Raw genomic sequence first — 18,889 nt, 5'->3', positions numbered from 1 at the left:
ATAGTCATCTATATCAGTGGTCCCCAACCTTTTTATCACCGGGGACCACTCAACGCTTGACAATTTTACTGAGGCCCACTGCCCTAACGCTCTCTGACTCTGGTCGCTATGGAAATGTTTAAACATCCCTTCAAAATAAGATACAGACACGCCACAACAATGAACATAAGGAACATTTTATTCTCATGGAAATTTTAACTCATGACAATGACAAATCAATGGGAACCCTGAGCTTGTTTCTCTGCAACGAGGTAGTCCCATGTGCGCCTGCCGGATCGTGGATGAAGTAAAGGGCCGGGGGGGGGGGGAGGCGTCCTTCGCGGCCCACCTCCAGTTAGTCGATGGACCACATGTGGTCCGCAGCCCACAGGTTGGGGATCGCTAATCTATATAACAGGAATGTCTAAAATTCAAAAAATTCGTCGATTCAACCCACTACATTCATTTTTGAGTAAAAGGTAAAGGTATTCCCTGTGCAAGCACCGAGTGATGTCTGACCCTTGGGGTGACGCCCTCTAGCGTTTTCATGGCAGACTCAATACGGGGTGGTTTGCCAGTGCCTTCCCCAGTCATTACCGTTTACCCCCCAGCAAGCTGGGTACTCATTTTACCGACCTTGGAAGGATGGAAGGCTGAGTCAACCTTGAGCCGGCTGCTGGGATTCAACTCCCAGCCTCATGGGCAAAGCTTTCAGACAGCTGCCTTACCACTCTGCGCCACAAAAGGCTCATTTTTGAGTAACAGAATGAAAAGAAGGTGGGGAAAAGTTGGAACGAAATACATAAACTGCATTTCCCACCTACCCCAAGTCTGCACACCTTTGTGGCCCCCCATAGAAAACATAGTTCATGACTGTTACTCACTTTGACGTGGCTTTGAGCTCCAAGGTTGTAAATTTCTGTAGGTTTAACTTCATTAATTATCTTCACCAGACAAGTACTATCTGTGAGATCGCCATAATGTAGCTTCATGTCTTCAGACAAAGAACACCAAGTTAGAATCATGAAGATTTGAATCTTCCATGCAATATTATGTGTAATTAAGGTGACCAGATTTTAACATTGGTAAAGCTGGACACCATTGACCGGGGGGGGGGGGGGGGTTCTTGATTAAAAATTTGGTCTATATGGAGCAACACAATTTTTCATAGAATGCAAAAATAGAATTGTAATATATATTTTTAAAATTTCAACATAAGTAGAATTTGCCAGGTTACCCCAGATGTCCCTCCAAAAGTGGGACAATCTGGTCACCTTATGTTTAATTGAAATGTGGTTCCCCATGAGCTGAAAATGTTAATTTAAAATACGAAGCCATGCATAGTGTTCCAAGGTGTTCTTCTGCCACCAGGTCACTACACTCATTCCTCACTCTTAGCTAAGGCTGGTCATTCTTTCACGATCATGAAGTTAATTCTGATTATCTGCAAGTTATCTCTTATCACAAAGACCCATGTCCGTCCACAAGTGTAATTGTGATTGCTTTGCAGGATTCGGTGAACTTTTCTTAAAATCCTGTGTCCTAAAACATTTTAACATTAACATTACTCATTATATTTACCAACAGCTGGTTTCCATCTACAACAGGGGTAGTCAAACTGCGGGCCTCCATATGTCCATGGACTACAATTCCCATGAGCCCCTGCCAGCATTCGCTGGCAGAGGCTTATGGGAATTGTAGTCCATGGACATCTGGAGGGCCGCAGTTTGACAACCCCTGATCTACAACAAAGCCAATTTCCTAAAATGTTCTACCATTAATATTATTCACTATATTTACTAACTGCTAGGTTCCATCTACAACAGGGTCTCCAATGTGGTGCCAATGAGTACCACGGCACTGACCAACTGTTTTAGAAGAGCTTGCACAAATCTTCTAACCAAGGAATGTTCCCATATTAGCAATCATGCAACATTAACCCTTCCATAAAACTTCAGCAAAATCTTACTTCCTTCTATATGAGCTTGTGGATTCTTGTAGAGGTGTTCAATCCGTCCAGTGTTAAAAGAGCTAGATCTACGGACAATTCCGTGCACCTAGAATAAATGAAGAAGATGCCTTAGTTCTTTACGTTGTGTCTGGAAAACTTGTTGCTAAAAGTTGCTAAGAAATTGCTACCATTTACTAGCCATACAAACGTATTTCAGAAAAGCGCAAGGGGGAGAGGGGTGGAAATGGAACAAATCATGAGACAACTTGAAGTCTGACATTTTACAGTGACAGAGTAAAAGTAGATAAAACATACATAGTGGGTACCAGGGCCAGTTTTAACAACACATGGAGAGGAGTATAGAGTGTTGTCCACACAGGGGGAGGAGTGTCCATGGCTTGTCTCCTTTCTCTTTAGAATTCAGAGGAGAAAAAAGCATCAAAGAATAAAGGCTTTGAATACAGGTTCTGCCCTGTTTTTCCACCTTCTGCTTTTGTTATAAATAAAATAGTTACCTTCCTTCTCAATATAACTGAGGCACCTCCTATGCTAGGCTTTCTCAACCAGGGTTTCATGAAACCCTGGGGGTTCTTGATGGCCCTGGAAGGGTTTCCCAATTGGGTGGAAGCTGATTTATTTATATTATTTAACATTTATTGGGTAATATGAATGCCCCCTCCAAAATGGCCAATGATGGGCCTGAAGTGGGCTAGAAGGGGAGGGGGCCCAGGTGGGCCTGTACACAGCTCTGCTTCCCAACCATATTCTACATAATTGGGCTACTTCTGGGGTTTCTCAGAAAATTGTGCTGCAACCAATATACCATCTTACTATAGTCACAGATCTTTAGTTTTCTGCATTAAAAAAATAAGAGTAGATGATAAAATACACACTTTTTAGGTGCTGCTGCTATTACTAGCACTGCTAAGCAGCTTCTCTCAGTGCTTGGTGCTATGCAACCAAGCAAACCAGAAATCACACAGAAGAAGAGCGAGCTAGAGACTGAAAAGTAAGGAGAGAATAGGGAAGAACCACAGAGCAATAGTGAACAGAAAAGGGAAGCTAATGGCAGTTCAAGCAAGGCTATGGCAAAGAATAGAGCAGTGGTTCTCAACTTGGGGGTCGGGACCCCTTGGGAGGTCACATGACCCTTCCACAGGGTTCTCAGCAGGGCAAGCAGCTTGGCCGGGGGGCTGCCATCCACACAACAGCCTTGTGGGGTAGATCAAGATAGAGCGTTCGTCCGTCTGGAGCAGAAAAGAGCGAGATCGGCGTGGTGGGACAAGAGGCAGCACTGAACTGAGAAACCCCAGGAAAAAAAATCAATTTATATACAATTATGAACAATGGATCTTCACGCCATTGGTCAGTTTCGGTTTAATTTCTGTGAAAGAACACTTGCATCATTTTATGGTTGGGGGTCACCAGAACATGGGGAACTGTATTAAAGTGTCACGGCATTAGGAAGTTTGAGAACCAATGGAATAGGGGAAAGGACCTGAGGGATTAACCTCCGGAAGACATAGTGCGGTTTAGCTGAAAAAGCTCACAAAAATGAACCATTTATGTTTTCCAATAATTTGGTATGAGTGTTCATCTCGACATGGTATGTGTAGAATGGCTGTTTACCCTGAACAAACAACCCAGGGGTTCTTTGTGCATTCCAGGACAGCTCAAATCCGCATTACTTAATTTTATTACAAGTTGGAACATTCGCTTCAGTTTAATCAGTTGTATATATAACTGAGAAAGCACGTTTATTTGAGCGTGAAACTTTTCCAAACATCAAATTCGGCAAAGAAAGTTTACCCATTTCAAAAAGAGCAAATCTTTTTTTTTTATTTGCTTTTTAATGTGACGTATTTCATCATAATACACTCAGCCAGCTTTCTTTGCTGTTTATCTGAGCGGCTTTGCCTCTCGGAGACTGCTGTTTATCTGAGCAAGTGGGAAGTATGCAAGAATGGCTATACCCTGAGGACAGGACAGTCTACGATAAATAATACAATAAGCTGGCCTGATTACAGGCCTATGTTGCACATTCTTGACTAAAGTTTTGATTTGTTATCTAAGGCTGAGTGGAAAACACATGCAAAGGGAGACAGCTTTCCGAATTATTCCAAGCGCCTGTAATCAGCCGCAAAGACTAGTCACTCACCTCATAGCCCCTTTCCAGGAGGAACTCTGCCAAGTATGAGCCGTCCTAAGAAGAAAAGAAATCATAGCTTCAGAGGATGGAAGTTTTGGGCTCCCCACGGTCCCCCAATCAGTGTTGTTCATCATTATTGAACGGACAACAGAATAAATGTAGTATCCACTTAATGTAAACATTTAAATATATGCTTTGCATAACTTCCACCAAGAAAAAAAAAAAAGCAACTGAACGTCTCAACTCGTAAATAATTCCCTTCAGATGCTAGGGTTCTCACTAGAACACCTTGGAGAGCCCATGTCCAGCCTGCGCTGAGGCAGCTGCATTGGTTGCTGGTTGAATTCTGGATCAGGTTCTGGTTAGATGGTTAGTTACCTTTTTACCCTTCCCCTGCATTTTATACATATTATAAGAGATCTGGTTTGTTCTCTTCAGCTGTTTGCTCCTACCTTGCTTTTCTTTCTATGAGTTAAATCATTTCCCTATGGCTGTTATATAGGGTCATTATGTGTCTGCCCATAAAGTGCCATCAAGTTTCAGCCGATTTATAGTGATCCCATAAGATCTGTTTGCTTTTGAAAATCTGAAGAAATCGGGCTACCCTGGAACACACAGGTTAGGTTCATTATCCTGTATTTCATCTGTGCATATACATATTTGCAAATTTACGAAATTCCTGGTTTGGAACAGTTTCAGTTGATTGTTCTGAAGGATTCTTTCTAGCCATACTAAGTATTTTTCTGTTCTTGGTTTTGCACGCTGTAAGGAAAAGGGGGGAGGGGAGAACACCCACTGCCAGTAATCTTGTGACGAGGTCTCCACAAGCACAAACAACCCGCTTAGGTGTTATGAGCTATTTGCTATAAACTATGAGCTATAAATATCCTCCCGACTTGTAATGCATCAACCAGCAGGCTATGGCAAGAAGCTGATGGTTTACCAGGCATATCATTCCGTGTAGGGAGAGGAACCACACCATGGGGGTGATTAATGTATCCCAAAACATGGCTCTCCGAAAAAGCCCACGGCTGAAGAAGATCATGCAAACTGCAAAAAGCAGAAATCATTTCCACGAAGCACTTTCCTCTTCTAGCTACAGGGTTCATTAATAGCGTCTCAAGGAGGGCCTATAAGACGGAGCGGTTTCACCAGGCCTATGGATGAGGCCAGGAAACAGCACCATGAAATTGCTGGCTTCCCTGTTTAAGAACCCACCCAACATTCCACAATGAAACACCAATTAACCCTTCACTAGTTTCAAAACTGTAAAACAGGCAGTTTTAGTATGATTTTAACTTTTAATTTATAAAAAGTTATTTACTTGTAAATTGGAATATATGTATTTTGAATCGTATTGTTGCTTTATTGATGTTATCCTGTCCTGAGTCAACCAGAGAAGGGCAGGCTACAGAATAAATATTATTTGTAATAAGTTTAGCAGTTTCAACCTGATACTTAAATTTTATTTTTAAAACTGACAACATAATAGATTGTGTGCATTGGATGAAACAGTGTGTTTTATGTCCTAAAGTAGTGGTCCCCAACCACCGGGCCGCAGCCTGGTGCTGGACCGCAAAGGCCCTGCACCGGGCCGCCGCTCCCTCTCCCCGCCCCCCCCCCGCAGTAAAAAACTTCCCAGGCCACAAGCTTGCGGCCCGGCAAGCTTCTTACTGTGGGAGGGGGGAGAGGGAAGCAGGCCACGCATGTGCCATGCACAGCCGAAATCGCGCATGCGTGGCACTTTTGTGCATGCACAAAAGTGCCGCGCATGCGAGATTTCGGCCGTGCATGGCGCGTGCGCCAGGCAATCGCCCTCCCTGCTGCTGCCGGTCCCCAGCCCGAAAAAGTTTGGGGACCACTGTCCTAAAGTACATAACTACCCTCAAACGATATACATCCTTGCTTAAAATATTAAAAATACGCTTCAATCAAAGAAAGCAAGACCATCCATATGGCACACAGCACTAACCTTTGCATGTTTATGTAAAACAGAGCTCTTCTATAGTTGAGGCCAGTGCATTTAAGATCTAGGGCCCTCCTTGCCAGTACATCAGACCTCCCTTTGTCATTGTCCCCCTGTGGTGCAGGAATACAGTTTGAGAGCAAGTTTGGGGGGTAGTTTTTATGCCGCCGAAGGATGTTGTTATTATAATTTTATGGTTTTGGGGGTTTTGTATTGTTACCCACCACAAGCCAATTGTGGGAGTGGTGGGCTATAAATTTAATAAATAAATGATAAACAAATAAATGATAAAGGACATTCCAGGAAGCCTTACTTCTTAATATGATTCCAACATAATAATAAGAAAAAAACAAATCTTATATGGGTGCTTGATCTTACATACTTAAGAGGATGCTCAAATGATAGACATTCCTTAAATAACCTAAGAAAACAGAGAGGTATGTTCTATAAAACACATGATTTTTGAAGGATAATTACTCAATATATACTCAAGATATACTCAAGCACATTTGTGGTATCACTAAACTGATGCCTGTAACTATACTAACAAAGTTTTCAGAACTTACTTTAATAATGCATCTTTGCTTTCAGTCAAGATATCTTATTTTACATACAACTGGCAATGAGAACGGGGTTTTCTGTAAAATGTCTCATTGCTCAGAGGGCACATTAGATGTGCAATGAGGCTCTGAAATGACAGGGCCACTCTGAGAACATTCACTGTATACCGGTGATGATGCAATGCATAAATCCATGCTGAGTGACAGCTATGGTATATGAGGGACACATTTTGTGGTTCATTTAGATCTCTCTCCATTTTTCATAGGCATTTGATATGACTCCTGTAGACTTTCATAAATCAGTGATAGAAAAGAAACAGAAAGACCTGGCATATAAATATTGTACCATACATGCAGTCTTAATAACTTTCAGTACCTGAAGTCTGAAAGAAATCTTATTAGATACTCTTATTATTACAAAACAGGGCTCTCACAAAGCCAGGGAAAATGCTGAAAAAATAGTTCGATAAATATAACAATTATGCCATTCACCCGCCATAAAAAAAAAAAGTGTTCAGCATTCTGCTTTGGTTGTGAAACCTGCGAAGATCTGAAGTTAAATGCAGTTGAATTCCGGATCAGACTTAAGGTTCTGGTTATCAGGCCATATGCGGTCTGGGCCCAGTGTACCTGAGGAATCGCCTCTCTGCTTACACCTCCCAAAGAGCCTTACGCTCTAGCAATTCCAACTTCCTGGTGATCCCTGGCCCCAGGGAAGCTCACTTGGCCTCAACCAGGGCCAGAGCTTTCTCCATCCTTGCCCCTATCTGGTGGAACGAGCTCCAGGGGAGATCAGGGCCCTGACGGAACTTGAACAGTTCCGCAGGGACTGCAAAAGGGAGCTCCTCCACCAGGCATTTGGTTGAGGTCGACCTGAATCACCGCTTCCCAAGGGCCCTCCTCCTGAGCCCCCTCCTATGGCACCCACCATAATTCCGCCCAACCCACTGGGCTATCAGTAGGAGTTATTTCATTGTTTAATTTGTCTACTGTTCCATGTTGCTTGTTGTTTTCACTTCATTCATTATTGTTAATATAAGTTATCTGTATTGTTTCTGTTCTGTTTTATGTGAAACGCCCTGAGCCTTCGGGGAGGGCGGTATATATATATATATAAACAAACAAACAAATAATGGGGACCCCCCCAAAGGAGTGTGTGAGGGGTGTGTGTATACTGGCATACATGTAAAATCCTGATTATTCAGGATGTTGACATGAAACAGACCTCACTGTAATTGCATCCTATCAGTGGGGTTTTGCCAGAGCTATTTCTCAGACTTTCCAAGCATCCTGGAACATTCTGAACCCGTGGTAGCATTCAAAACCTTTGTGCTTCCTTTCCAAGTCTTTTCAAGTGATAGAACATGACATGACAATGAGGTGGAAACCAGCAGAAGTGAGAAGCTACCAGCTTCTGATTCCCACAAGTATTGCTTCAGTGTTAATTTTCAGACTTATGTTTCACAAAGCACACTCATAGGACATGGTTTCAAGATATATTATCTCTATCCCTGAGCACCATTTGTCGTCCCTCTTTCAAGTGAGGCAGCATTTGACCCATAGTCAAAAGATTTAAGGCATTCACTCTTTTTTACAACTTACATTTCTAAAGTATTTCCAGATCTTCGGAACTTTCCAGTTGAAATTCAAGCGCAATACATAAGCTAACCCCGTTTCCATTTACAGTAAATTTAGATTGAATTCATATTGCCTAAAGTCCATGATTTTAAATATTACAATCTACTCCAGTTTTACAACTAGGTATCCTGTATATAAAAATATAACTACAACTATAGGAATGATTTGCCAACAAGCATAGAAATATAAACCAACTATAGAAATAATTTGCCAAAGATACAGGAGACTATAGCACTAAATTGCTAAACTTCTAATACATGTCTATTCTATTCCATACATAAGTGCAGGGACCATATCATCCACTTTACAACAACTATGCAGTTCCCATTTTGCCTCTGGGCATAATCTGAGGTATCTGCTCTGACTTTCAAGGACTTACATCCTTGAGCGATTATCTACATCAATGATTTCCAGCCATTCTGATATGATAGCCCATGAGTACAAATTTACTAGGCATGGGAGCCCATCCAGAGCCAGATCTATGTTTTGGGATATCTGAGGTGAATTATTACCTTGTTGCCCATCTAGTCCAGTACTGCAATTTCTGCACTGGCAAAACAGATGTTGAGAAACCCACAAATGTCAAAGGGCACAGCTGTTGCCAAGCAAGTGGCATCCCTCGTCTGCAGCTGCTACTGTAAAGTCATTCATTGCTGGAGGATTCTTCCTCCTCACTCTCATAAAACAAGGTGTAAAGGGAGAATGTCAGCTGTTGACAAGGATGAGGAGAGAAAGAATGAGGTCAAGGGCAGGCGCATCCATCCAAAAGGCTGGCCTGGGACTCAGTTTTGGATGCCAACTAACGATTCAGAGATCTTCTAGAACTGGCCTTCTCCATATGCTGACTCTGCAGGAGGTAAGCTCCGTAGCTGCTTCTGAGTTCTGAGTTCCCTCTATCTGAAGAATCAAATGACCCATCACTGATGGCAGTTCCAGAGATGCTATATTTCTAGAGATTTCACATATTTTTGAGGTTTTGATTCATTCTGCTCATTTTATTTATATTGTGGCAGCTTTTAAGGTTCTACAGTTTGAGTTACAGGTCGATGGGCTGCAGGAGAGATTTTAGTGGCTGCCATTTTGTTCTGTTCATATTGGCCTTTTCCCCCAAGACATTCAAAGTCACATCAACAAACAGGGATTACGGTGCACTGATTTTGTTGCCTTTTTTGCAGCCGTTAGACATGTTAAAATGTGTCTTTGGCCAACCGTATACAAGCATTTTCCTCAAAAAATGAGTTAAAGATCATCTTTCCTATTAAATGTATTCATTTTTGCGGCCACAGAATGAGAAGCACTCTGTCAACAATAATCATTAAAATCCAGGTTTGGAGGTCAACATCTCTTTCAAGGAAGGAGGATGTAGTGTGCCTTTTGAACTAAAAAAATGGAGGCAGTAAAAATGGATCCTGTTCCTTTGCAAAATGTGAATATTATTAGTTTCTATTTATAAATGGTATCATTATTCTCTGCAAGGCTTATATTCTTGGTGCCAAAGCTTCCCCTGAGGAGATTTTTATAATACCCATCAATTGTTGGGTTTCCTCTATATTGTCAGCTACCACAGTCATTTCCCAAAAACACATTATTTTTGATTTCAGAAGTTCCAGCCAGAGATCCAGTTCTGTCTTTTGCCCCCTGAATTAATACAATCTTCCCATTCCAAATTACATACAACATTGTGTGTTCTTGACTCTGATGCTAATCAATTTAATAACTTTATTCCTTGTTTATTTATATTTATTTATTTACTTGGATTTTTATACTGCCCATTCTTTACAGCTCTGGGCTGTAAAACATATATAATATATCAAGCTTTCTTGATATATCAAGCTTTCTTCTGAACACTTTATGAATTTCTTTCTTCTAGCAAAGAATGAGTTTATGTTAACTCTGTTCTCAATTCATACTCTGGATCTAATTCACCTGGTTTTCAAAATCTATTTCTACCAATCGAGCCCTTCATTTTATCATCTCATCTTTCTACAAATGTTGCTTGATAGTCTCTCTGGAGGTTCAATCCTTGGACTTTTGCTTCTCTATATTTTCTCATTTCTTCTCCACATACTTGCAATCTATTCAGTATCCTCAAAAATAAAAACCCTTCATAATTTGTTCCATTTGTTTGTTGGACTGTAAACAGGGGGAAAATTCATTAGTAGGTAAGTCTCCCCATTAGCTTTTTAATTAACGACAGGCGTTAAATGTATTAGTTCATTTGAGAGTCCTATTCTTCCTACCTTTTAAACAGCACAAGGACTAGAGACATGAAGACACTAGCTTAATCCACTGTCCAGAGGTCCAACAGGCACTGGGAGATTGTACCCCATCCCCTCCCAGGATCATCACCATCTCTCGGAGAAGTCTGAATGCCCAGCCACTGGTCACAGAAGGAAAAGTTGTTGAGAATTTGCTAGCAAGAATGATCCACTCACTTGCCATGAATCTCAGGACCATAGATGGGAATGGAAAGGTGCCTCTAGCCTCTGCCACAAGCCATTAGTCCAGCTTCTATTCAATAGTTTTTGTTGTTTTGGCATTATATTTCATCTGTTGCACACAAGACTACATGATCCATCCTAGTGCTAGAGCCCCTGCCAAGGGTACCTGCTCGACCTTTTGCTGTCTAATTGGTGTGTGATGGTTGTCAGAGTCTTATGCTAACATTAGTTGATGAAGAGATAGGATAGTCCCTAGTTACTGAGCGTCTCATCCAATGGTCAGAGGGGGACTCAGCCCACTGCTGGTGAAAAATACTGTAGGCATCCACCAACAGAGGATTGTTATTGACCTTGCTGTTTATCATCTGGCTTGTCACCTCTTGCGGAATAAGAGGGTTGGTGCAGGCCCAGCAGTTGGGTTCTAACTGGAAGCTGCCGCACTTTGGAGTCACAGAGTAGAGACTTATGGACAAGTCTAAATCTGGGCAGGGTTTGCGTGTTCCTTGAAGGAACTAGAAGTCCACGTAGATGTGGCCAGTTGCTGTCCAGCTGCTGAAGTTGCTTAGGGGGGAATGGCTACAACACAACAGCAGAACCACAGAACATGTGGAGTTACTATATTCATTCAATAACCATGGCCTGGCAGGAGGACATCAAATCTAGAAACAGAGGCTCTTTCTGCTTCATAAAAAAGAAATAATCAGACAACCTCAATACTAATGACTGCTGATTGTACATCCAGATAAGCACTGCTTTAGCCATTACAGTGGAAGATGCTGCACCTTTAATCAATCATACCCTAGCTTCATAGTTGCCTTTGGGGGTTGTCTCTCTGATGGTCAATAGCATCCCTCAGAAAACACCTACTATCACTGAAATCAGAGATAGAGTTGGAAGGCTCATCTAGTCTAAACTGCTGCACAATGCAGTAAATTCACAACCATCTGCCCATGCACAGTGACCCCAATTCCATGCCCAGATGATCCCCCCCATAAAAACAAATCCAGAATTTCTGGCCATTCTGCCTTGGAGATAATTCACCTTCTGACAATTGGCATTGCCCTGGGCATGCAAGATAGGGCCATAAAAGCCATTCACCAACACAATCCCTTCTGCCCACCCATCCCTCCTGCCCACCCATTTATAATCTGCCTAAATTCACAGATTCAGCATTTCTGTCAGATGGCTATTTAACCTCTGGTTAAAAACTTCCAAAGTAGAAGAACCTACCACCTTCCAATTATGCCTGTTCCACTGAGGAACTGCTCTGTCAGGAACTTCTTCCAGATGTTTGGCCAAAAATGTTTTGAATTAATTTCATCCCACTGGTTCTGTTCCTACCCTCTGGGGCAACAGAAAACAATCTACGTGACAGTCCTTCAAGTACTTGAAAATGGCTATCATATCACCTCTTAGTCATCTTCTCTCCAAGATAGACCAAGCTCTCTCAATATTTCCTCATACATCCTGGTCTCCAAACCCCTCACCATTTTAGTTGCCCTCTTCTGGACATGCTCCAGAAAAAAGAGATGCAGCTCAGTATCCGTTAGTGAGGTCTGATGGTCAACCTCTCTCTTACATGCAATCTTTGAAGGCCAGAAAGTGACTAAAGACAGAAGAGAGCAGGATTATACTCTACTTCAGGTATTGCTGAAATTGCAAAAAAATTTACTTTGTAATGTTCAGCTTCACAAATAGTTATGGAGAACTTGACAACTTGCACAATGTTCAGTATCATTTTGGTGTGATCCTGTAGGAGGTAGTATGTGGACTGTGCTTGATTTTGGAGAAGTACAGCGGCAAGCAACTATTTTTCTGTACATACATGCCTACTGAAAGTCTTGCTCTGCATGCCTCCATACTTAGAAGAAGAATCGGTTCTTATATGCCACTTTTCTCTCCCCGAAGGAGCCTCAAAGCAGCTTACATTTGCCTCCCCTTTCCTCTCCCCACAACAGACACCCTGGGAGTCAGGTGAGGCTGAGAGAACCCGGATATTGCTGCTTAGTCAGAATAGCTTTATCAGTGCCGGTCACCCAGCTGGTTGCAAGTGGGGGAGCGGGAAATCAAACCAGGCTTGCCAGATTAGAAGTCCGCTACACCACTACACCAAGCTTACAAATGAGGTGGGTGGTGAGATCCAACCTAGAGCCTCATCATGGATCACATAAAATCTACAAAATCACCTGAAGCACTGACTAGAACTAGGTTAGATGCAGGCAAAAGTTTATTATTTATTTATATTTTGATTTATATGCTGCCCCTCTCCGAATGGTCTCAGGGCAGCTGCCATCAGCGACAAAATCATGTACCATGAAAATTTAAAATATATTAAGGTCACCACATCCTAATTCCAGTGCCCCTATGAACCATCCCATTAAGGTGTCCAATTACTGTCCAGGCACAGCATGGAGGCTAATGGAGTATTCGGCTGGGTGTTACATTATTCCTCTTAAATAAACCAATTGGTTATACAGCTGGCATGGCAGTTTCAGTTTATGGTTTTAAGGTTTTAATATTATGTTTAATTTCTATTTCTTATGTATGTTTTATAAATTAATGTTGGAAGCAACTCCGAGCCAGCATGCTGAGAGGGTTGGGGTATAAATCGAAAAATAAATAAAATAAATAATACCTGATACTAAACATGCCATTCAGTATATGAAGAGCTAAGTAATCTCAAATATTTAAGCATGAAGGCCATTTAATATGTCTAAATTTCACTTGTAAATTCGAGTAAAATTGCTACATAGTATGAAACTACCAACAAAAAGGATAACCTATTACTGATAAAGTCCTATATACATATATAAAGTCTCATGTATGTAGTATATATATGACTTTCTATATGTATATATTAATTGCTGCAACTAAAATTCATGACAAATTCAAAAGATCACACTGTTAACTCAAACTGGAGGTCTCCTGGCTTAACTGGAGAAATAAGTGATTTCATTGGAGACCTAGCAAGAGGCAGGATCGCCACCTATGTGTATGGAGATGTTCCTTTAAGAAATTCTAAATAAACTAGTATGGCATAAACTGGAAACATTTGTTATTAAACAGAATTAATGAGGTATTATCCTAAACCAAAAACATATAAAACATACACATAAGATTATCTAAGGAAAGCAGAGGTGAAATGTTTTGGGAAGAGTAGTTGAAGAGGCATTCAGCAAAACAGCTACAGTTCATAAAAAGAAGGTAGAAGGCCTACACACAAGTAGGCAGCATATACAAGGTGTCCAGAACACAGATTGGTGTTGGGTGCTCTGTTTCCTAGGGAAAATGTTATCTTGGGCTATGCTGACAGGCTAGCCTCTAAAAGAATGTAGGTATGAGATTTCCTGTGTGTAACAGTGACCATAGAAGACATGCAATGGCTGTGGTTAGATGTGGACAATGTTCTAGGGAAATCTTGATAGGGACCCAGGAGACAGACAATAACAAGGACTAAGCCGTTAGACATTGCTAATTGAGGTCTGTGGGTGTAAAGAGGAGATTAAGCAATTGACAAGATCAGTTACCAGTTCTTGGAGGGCCAATTGTCCCAAAAGTATCCGTCTCTTGAGTGGAGAGGAATCCATTAGCAAAACAGCCCGTACATTCCCATGGAATCTAAGATAAATGTCCAGGTATGACCTGAGGATTGACATCTGACTGGAGTCCATATTTCTAGTCCCCCTCAAAAGCACACAGTGTATTTTTGCATTTGAGATGTAACTGACATCTATTCCAATGTCAATTTTGGCTAGGCATTGTGCTGCAAATTAATATTTGATGTGATAATAAAGAAGGGTGTTTCTGTGTATATGTCTATAAACTACTCCTCAATCTGAGAAGGGGTCTGGTTGCTAACAACACAGTGATAACTACAGGAAACAATCCTGTGCTGCTCCACTACTGTCAACAAGAACCAATCATTTAACTTCATTTATTTCTTTTCTCTCCGATGGGATTACACCATTCTCTTTTCCTCCATTTTGTCCTCATAGCAACCCTGTGAGGTAGGTTACTCTGAGAGCATATGACTGGTCCAAGGTCTAGCAAGCTTCCATAGCAGGGCAAAAGTTCAATCTCCCAGATTTAGTCCGATGCTCAAACCACTACACAACACCGGCTCTTATATAAAAGGGGTGGCTGGTGCGAGGATTACTTCCCATGTCAATATAATCCCACTCATCCCCAAAATATATATCCTTCACCTTCTTCACCTAACCACTTGCTTATAGATGATACAGGGGAAGCAGTTACGGAGAGCTGCCACGATAATTTTAACATTGTTCAGGTAACGGAAAAGCTATTCCTTTCAAATTGTGAGTCAAGGTGGTGGGCTCTATTCTGAAGGGTGGGAAACTCATCAGTTACTCACTTTGTAAAGCAAGGCAGGATGTGTAAATAGATTTTGACTATTTCAGTCCAAAATTAGTGAACCAATAAAGAAAAAGATGATTCATTACAAGCCTAGCTACAAGTATTCACAACATGGCAGCACACAAAGAAAATGCATGTAAAAGTGTTATGTTCACAGTGTTTTGTTTTCTTAATATATGCTGCTTTTCTTCATCAGTAGTATATCAGGGCCTGGAATATATCTTATTACACCTAGGCAGGCAGCACTCATTTACTGAGGTGTCCCAAGGGGGGGGTGGAATTGGCTGCAAGTTAATGTGACGCCTTTCTTGGGGTGAGGGGGAAAGTAACACTTTCTCAATAACCCCATCAATCTGAGACGGAAAAACGTGAAAGTCAATTTAACTGTGCCACTAAAAAACCAAGCTGCTTCCTAGTAAAAAATAGAAATTGTCAGCCTGGTTACTATACACACACACACACAAATACTATTTCTATTGAAATGTAAATTGCTTCACACAGCACAAGTCTTTTCATCTAATCCAGATATACATTTTACACATGTATATACAATTGCCTAAAAGAGTCACACTGGACATTAATCGAAGACCCAACTGAATACAGCGGAGAGCCGTCTTTTATTTTCAACTAAGCACGATGAAAGAACTGAGAAACTGTATATTTAGCGAAAGGTCTTTAATTAAACTGGCTACTAGGTTTCCGTGAAAGAGAAAGCTAGTTTGACTCGGCTTCTGGCCGTGGGAATATCCCGCGCTGCCAAATCCAATGGGTCTGTAATTCATTTTGGAGAATTTTAAAATTATTCACTCAGCATTTAAGCAATCTTTTTTTTTCCTCCTTAGTTCCAATGAATGATCATGTGACATTTCAATATAACCGAGCAAATAACTGCGGAAGAATTCAGTTTGTTTTGAAGAATATGTCGGCTGTGATCGTCATTTTCAGTTACAAGGAGAAGACATGATGCAGATTCCAAATGAAAGACTCGTTGCTTCTTGCTAAGGTAACCATCACCCAGACGTCAAGTTGGCTTCCTCCAGTTATTAGTCTTCTGGCAATGGGTGAACAGCAACAGTGAGATTTGCTTTGGTGTGTACAACTATACTAATATTAGAGAATTTTTGTATCCATTTAACATTTATTAACGTCACTATATAAAACTTCAACATCAACTAACCTAAAAGAACATGAAGTATCAATACTGAGTTTTATGTAAATAATTGATTAAAAATTGCTTCTATTAAGCCCGTTATATATTTTCAAACTGGTAACCACAGAAGTTGAACTTAGATATGAAAGAAACTGTTTTTTTTTCATTCCAAAACTGTAACATGAGCTCTCCTAGCTGTCCCACTTAATGAGACTCCAAATCTTTTTAAATTTAAAAATATCCTGTAAGATTACTGTCATCCATATATTCATTAAAAAAAAGTATTTTACATTTATATATGTGCCCATTATTACATTTTGGCTACTTTGTCATGTCAACAATGAATCAGTTTTGACACTATCCACTGGTATATAATTGAACATTTTCACTTATTTGAGCGTGTACAATACCACGTTTTTCTACCATGAGGACCCAAAAACAGCTCACAACATGACAGAAAAGATCTTCCTGTCTTAGGCTAAGAACCAAACTACACGTCACAACATACATGAGTCTACTAGGGTAACTCACAACCATATTGCATCTGCAAGGTCCTGATGGAAGCGCCATTTAAATGCCCTGAGGGGAACCCGTTCAGACTGGGACAGCGGGAGAGGAGTAGCTCCTCCCTATGCCATTTTGGCTTGGGAAAGTGGTGTGTGGGAAAGTAAAAGCATCTTCCTCTGGTCTGCACACTTTCAAATGAAGTCCACAGCAGAAACTACAATATGGCTGCAAGTCCCTGTGTCCAACTCATGTATGTGACAATGAGTAGTCTAGCCCTAGATGTCAAAGACCAAAAGGCTCTGTGGTACGAGCTGAAGAGTAAGAACCAAGGGCTTTTGGCTTTTGACATCTAGGGCTACACTACTCATTGTGACATACATGAAAGACTGATTATGCATGGCAGCAGCCTGGCATGGCCATTGCCGATACATTGAGGTGGTGCATCATGCTCCGCCGTTTCTTCTGTCCCCACGGGGAATGCATTTCAGTGGCAGAGCTGGTCTGCTGCTTTCTGAGTCCTCGTGGGGGACACATTTTGGTGACAGAGCAGTTCCGCCACTGAAATGCATTCCCTCCAGGAAATGCAGCCACAGAGGAAACATTCTGCCACACGGGACTACAATGAGGGGAGTATTTTCCAGGAAGATTGGACTATGTAAGAACATGATCCTACCTTCCTGCAAATTAGCAAAAAAACCCTATTTGACCCTGCGGCGTTGTGAAGCAGCACAGAGCTGAGTCCACTCCCCACCCTCCGGCCACCATAGTGTATATATTTATAAACCGCCATCCCCGGAGGCTCAGGGTGGTTTATATAAAATGCAGAAAACAATACAAGATACAATCCATAATAGAGCCAATTTGGTATAGTGGTTAGGAGTGCAGACTTCTATACCGGCAAGCCAGGTTAGATTCTGCACTCCCCCATATTCAGCCAGCTGGGTGACCTTGGGCTAGCCACAGTGCTAATAAAGCTGTTCTGAACGAGCAGTGATATCAGGGCTCTCTCAGCCTCACCTCCCTCACAAGGTGTCTGTTGTGGGGAGAGGGAAGGGAAGGTGACTGTAAGCCGCTTTGAGACTCTTTCGGAGAAAGAAAAGCAGCATATAAGTACCAACTCTTCTTTTTTTTCATATAGACGACCATAACATTAATACTATTAATTGAAAATTGGAACAATGGTAACAGCGCAACAGGTCCAGGAGCAGAACGCATTGATGTTTTTCTAATAATGCAGCACAGAGATTTGGATAGGAACCCCCTCACATCCCAATGTAGCCACTTCAGACGTAGAGCCGAAAAACAGCAAAATCTTTAAAAGAAGAAAAACAGACAAACTAAGGAATAAGGAAACCCTACTGCACTGGAACTCAGCAGCTGCTGGTCATCTACCCAGTGCCACTGATGAGCATATATTGCTATCTGACTGGAGAGAGTTTATACTGAAAACTACTAGCATTGTTTAACTTATAGCTTTTTAGATCCCCCATTGATCACCCACAGGGTTTAATTCATTAGCCTCACTCATGACAAAAGACTACCCTCTGCTTGGCAATAAATTGTTTTACAAATCTAGCCTCTTGCTTTCCCACCCACTGGCCATCCACTTGGAAGCCCATTAATAAGAGGAGCATGTCTCATGGCTTAAGTGCCACTCTGCGCTTAATACCCACTCAGCGCAGAAAGGGAAAAGCGGGATATAAGAACCAACTCTTTTTCTTCTTCTTCTTCTACCTCCAAGGTTATCTAGTCCAATCCCCTGTAGAATGAAGGAAATTCACAACTCACAAGCAATCAACTCACAAGCAAACCTTTCCTATAGATTAATACATAAACCTGTGAGCTAGCCAGACTGCAATAGTAATTGTCACACGTGCTGGAATGGAGAAGCACAAATGGTCTAACATTTTGTTTTTAAAAGCACCATAGTAATGGAGCCATTCTCTGCCTCTTTGTACTCTGACCAATTGCATAGATTCATCTATCAACACGGTGGGTTGGGGAAAACACTTCAGAACTAGCTAACAGTGGTCCATCAAAGAACTCATATATTTGTGCTCTAAGGCAGGGGTCGTCAACCTGCGGTCCGCAGCCCGGTACTGGGCCACGAAGGCCTCAGTACTGGGCCGCCGGCAGCCGTGCCTGCCTCTCCCCCCCCCCCCCGCAGCGAGAAG

At 41.6% G+C, this 18,889-nt stretch overlaps 1 protein-coding gene across 3 annotated transcripts in view; it reads right to left on the bottom strand.

Moving 5' to 3' along the window:
* LOC143845171 (GDP-mannose 4,6 dehydratase-like) overlaps window positions 1-18,889 on the bottom strand; it is a 144,744-nt gene that overhangs the window by 109,575 nt on the left and 16,280 nt on the right. For all 3 annotated transcript variants that reach the window (XM_077353317.1, XM_077353318.1, XM_077353319.1), the window contains exons 2-4: window positions 4,089-4,133; window positions 1,949-2,036; window positions 864-973 (exon numbers count right to left, since the gene is read on the bottom strand). In XM_077353317.1, coding sequence (XP_077209432.1) covers window positions 864-973; window positions 1,949-2,036; window positions 4,089-4,133 — 243 coding nt within the window. The remainder of the gene's footprint in view (window positions 1-863; window positions 974-1,948; window positions 2,037-4,088; window positions 4,134-18,889) is intronic.

The sequence above is a fragment of the Paroedura picta genome, chromosome 9, assembly GCF_049243985.1.
Source record: "Paroedura picta isolate Pp20150507F chromosome 9, Ppicta_v3.0, whole genome shotgun sequence".
NCBI classification, from domain to species: Eukaryota; Metazoa; Chordata; class Lepidosauria; order Squamata; family Gekkonidae; genus Paroedura; species Paroedura picta.
The sequence above is the reverse complement of the archived record's forward strand: the minus strand, read 5'-3'. Positions and strand labels throughout refer to the sequence as shown.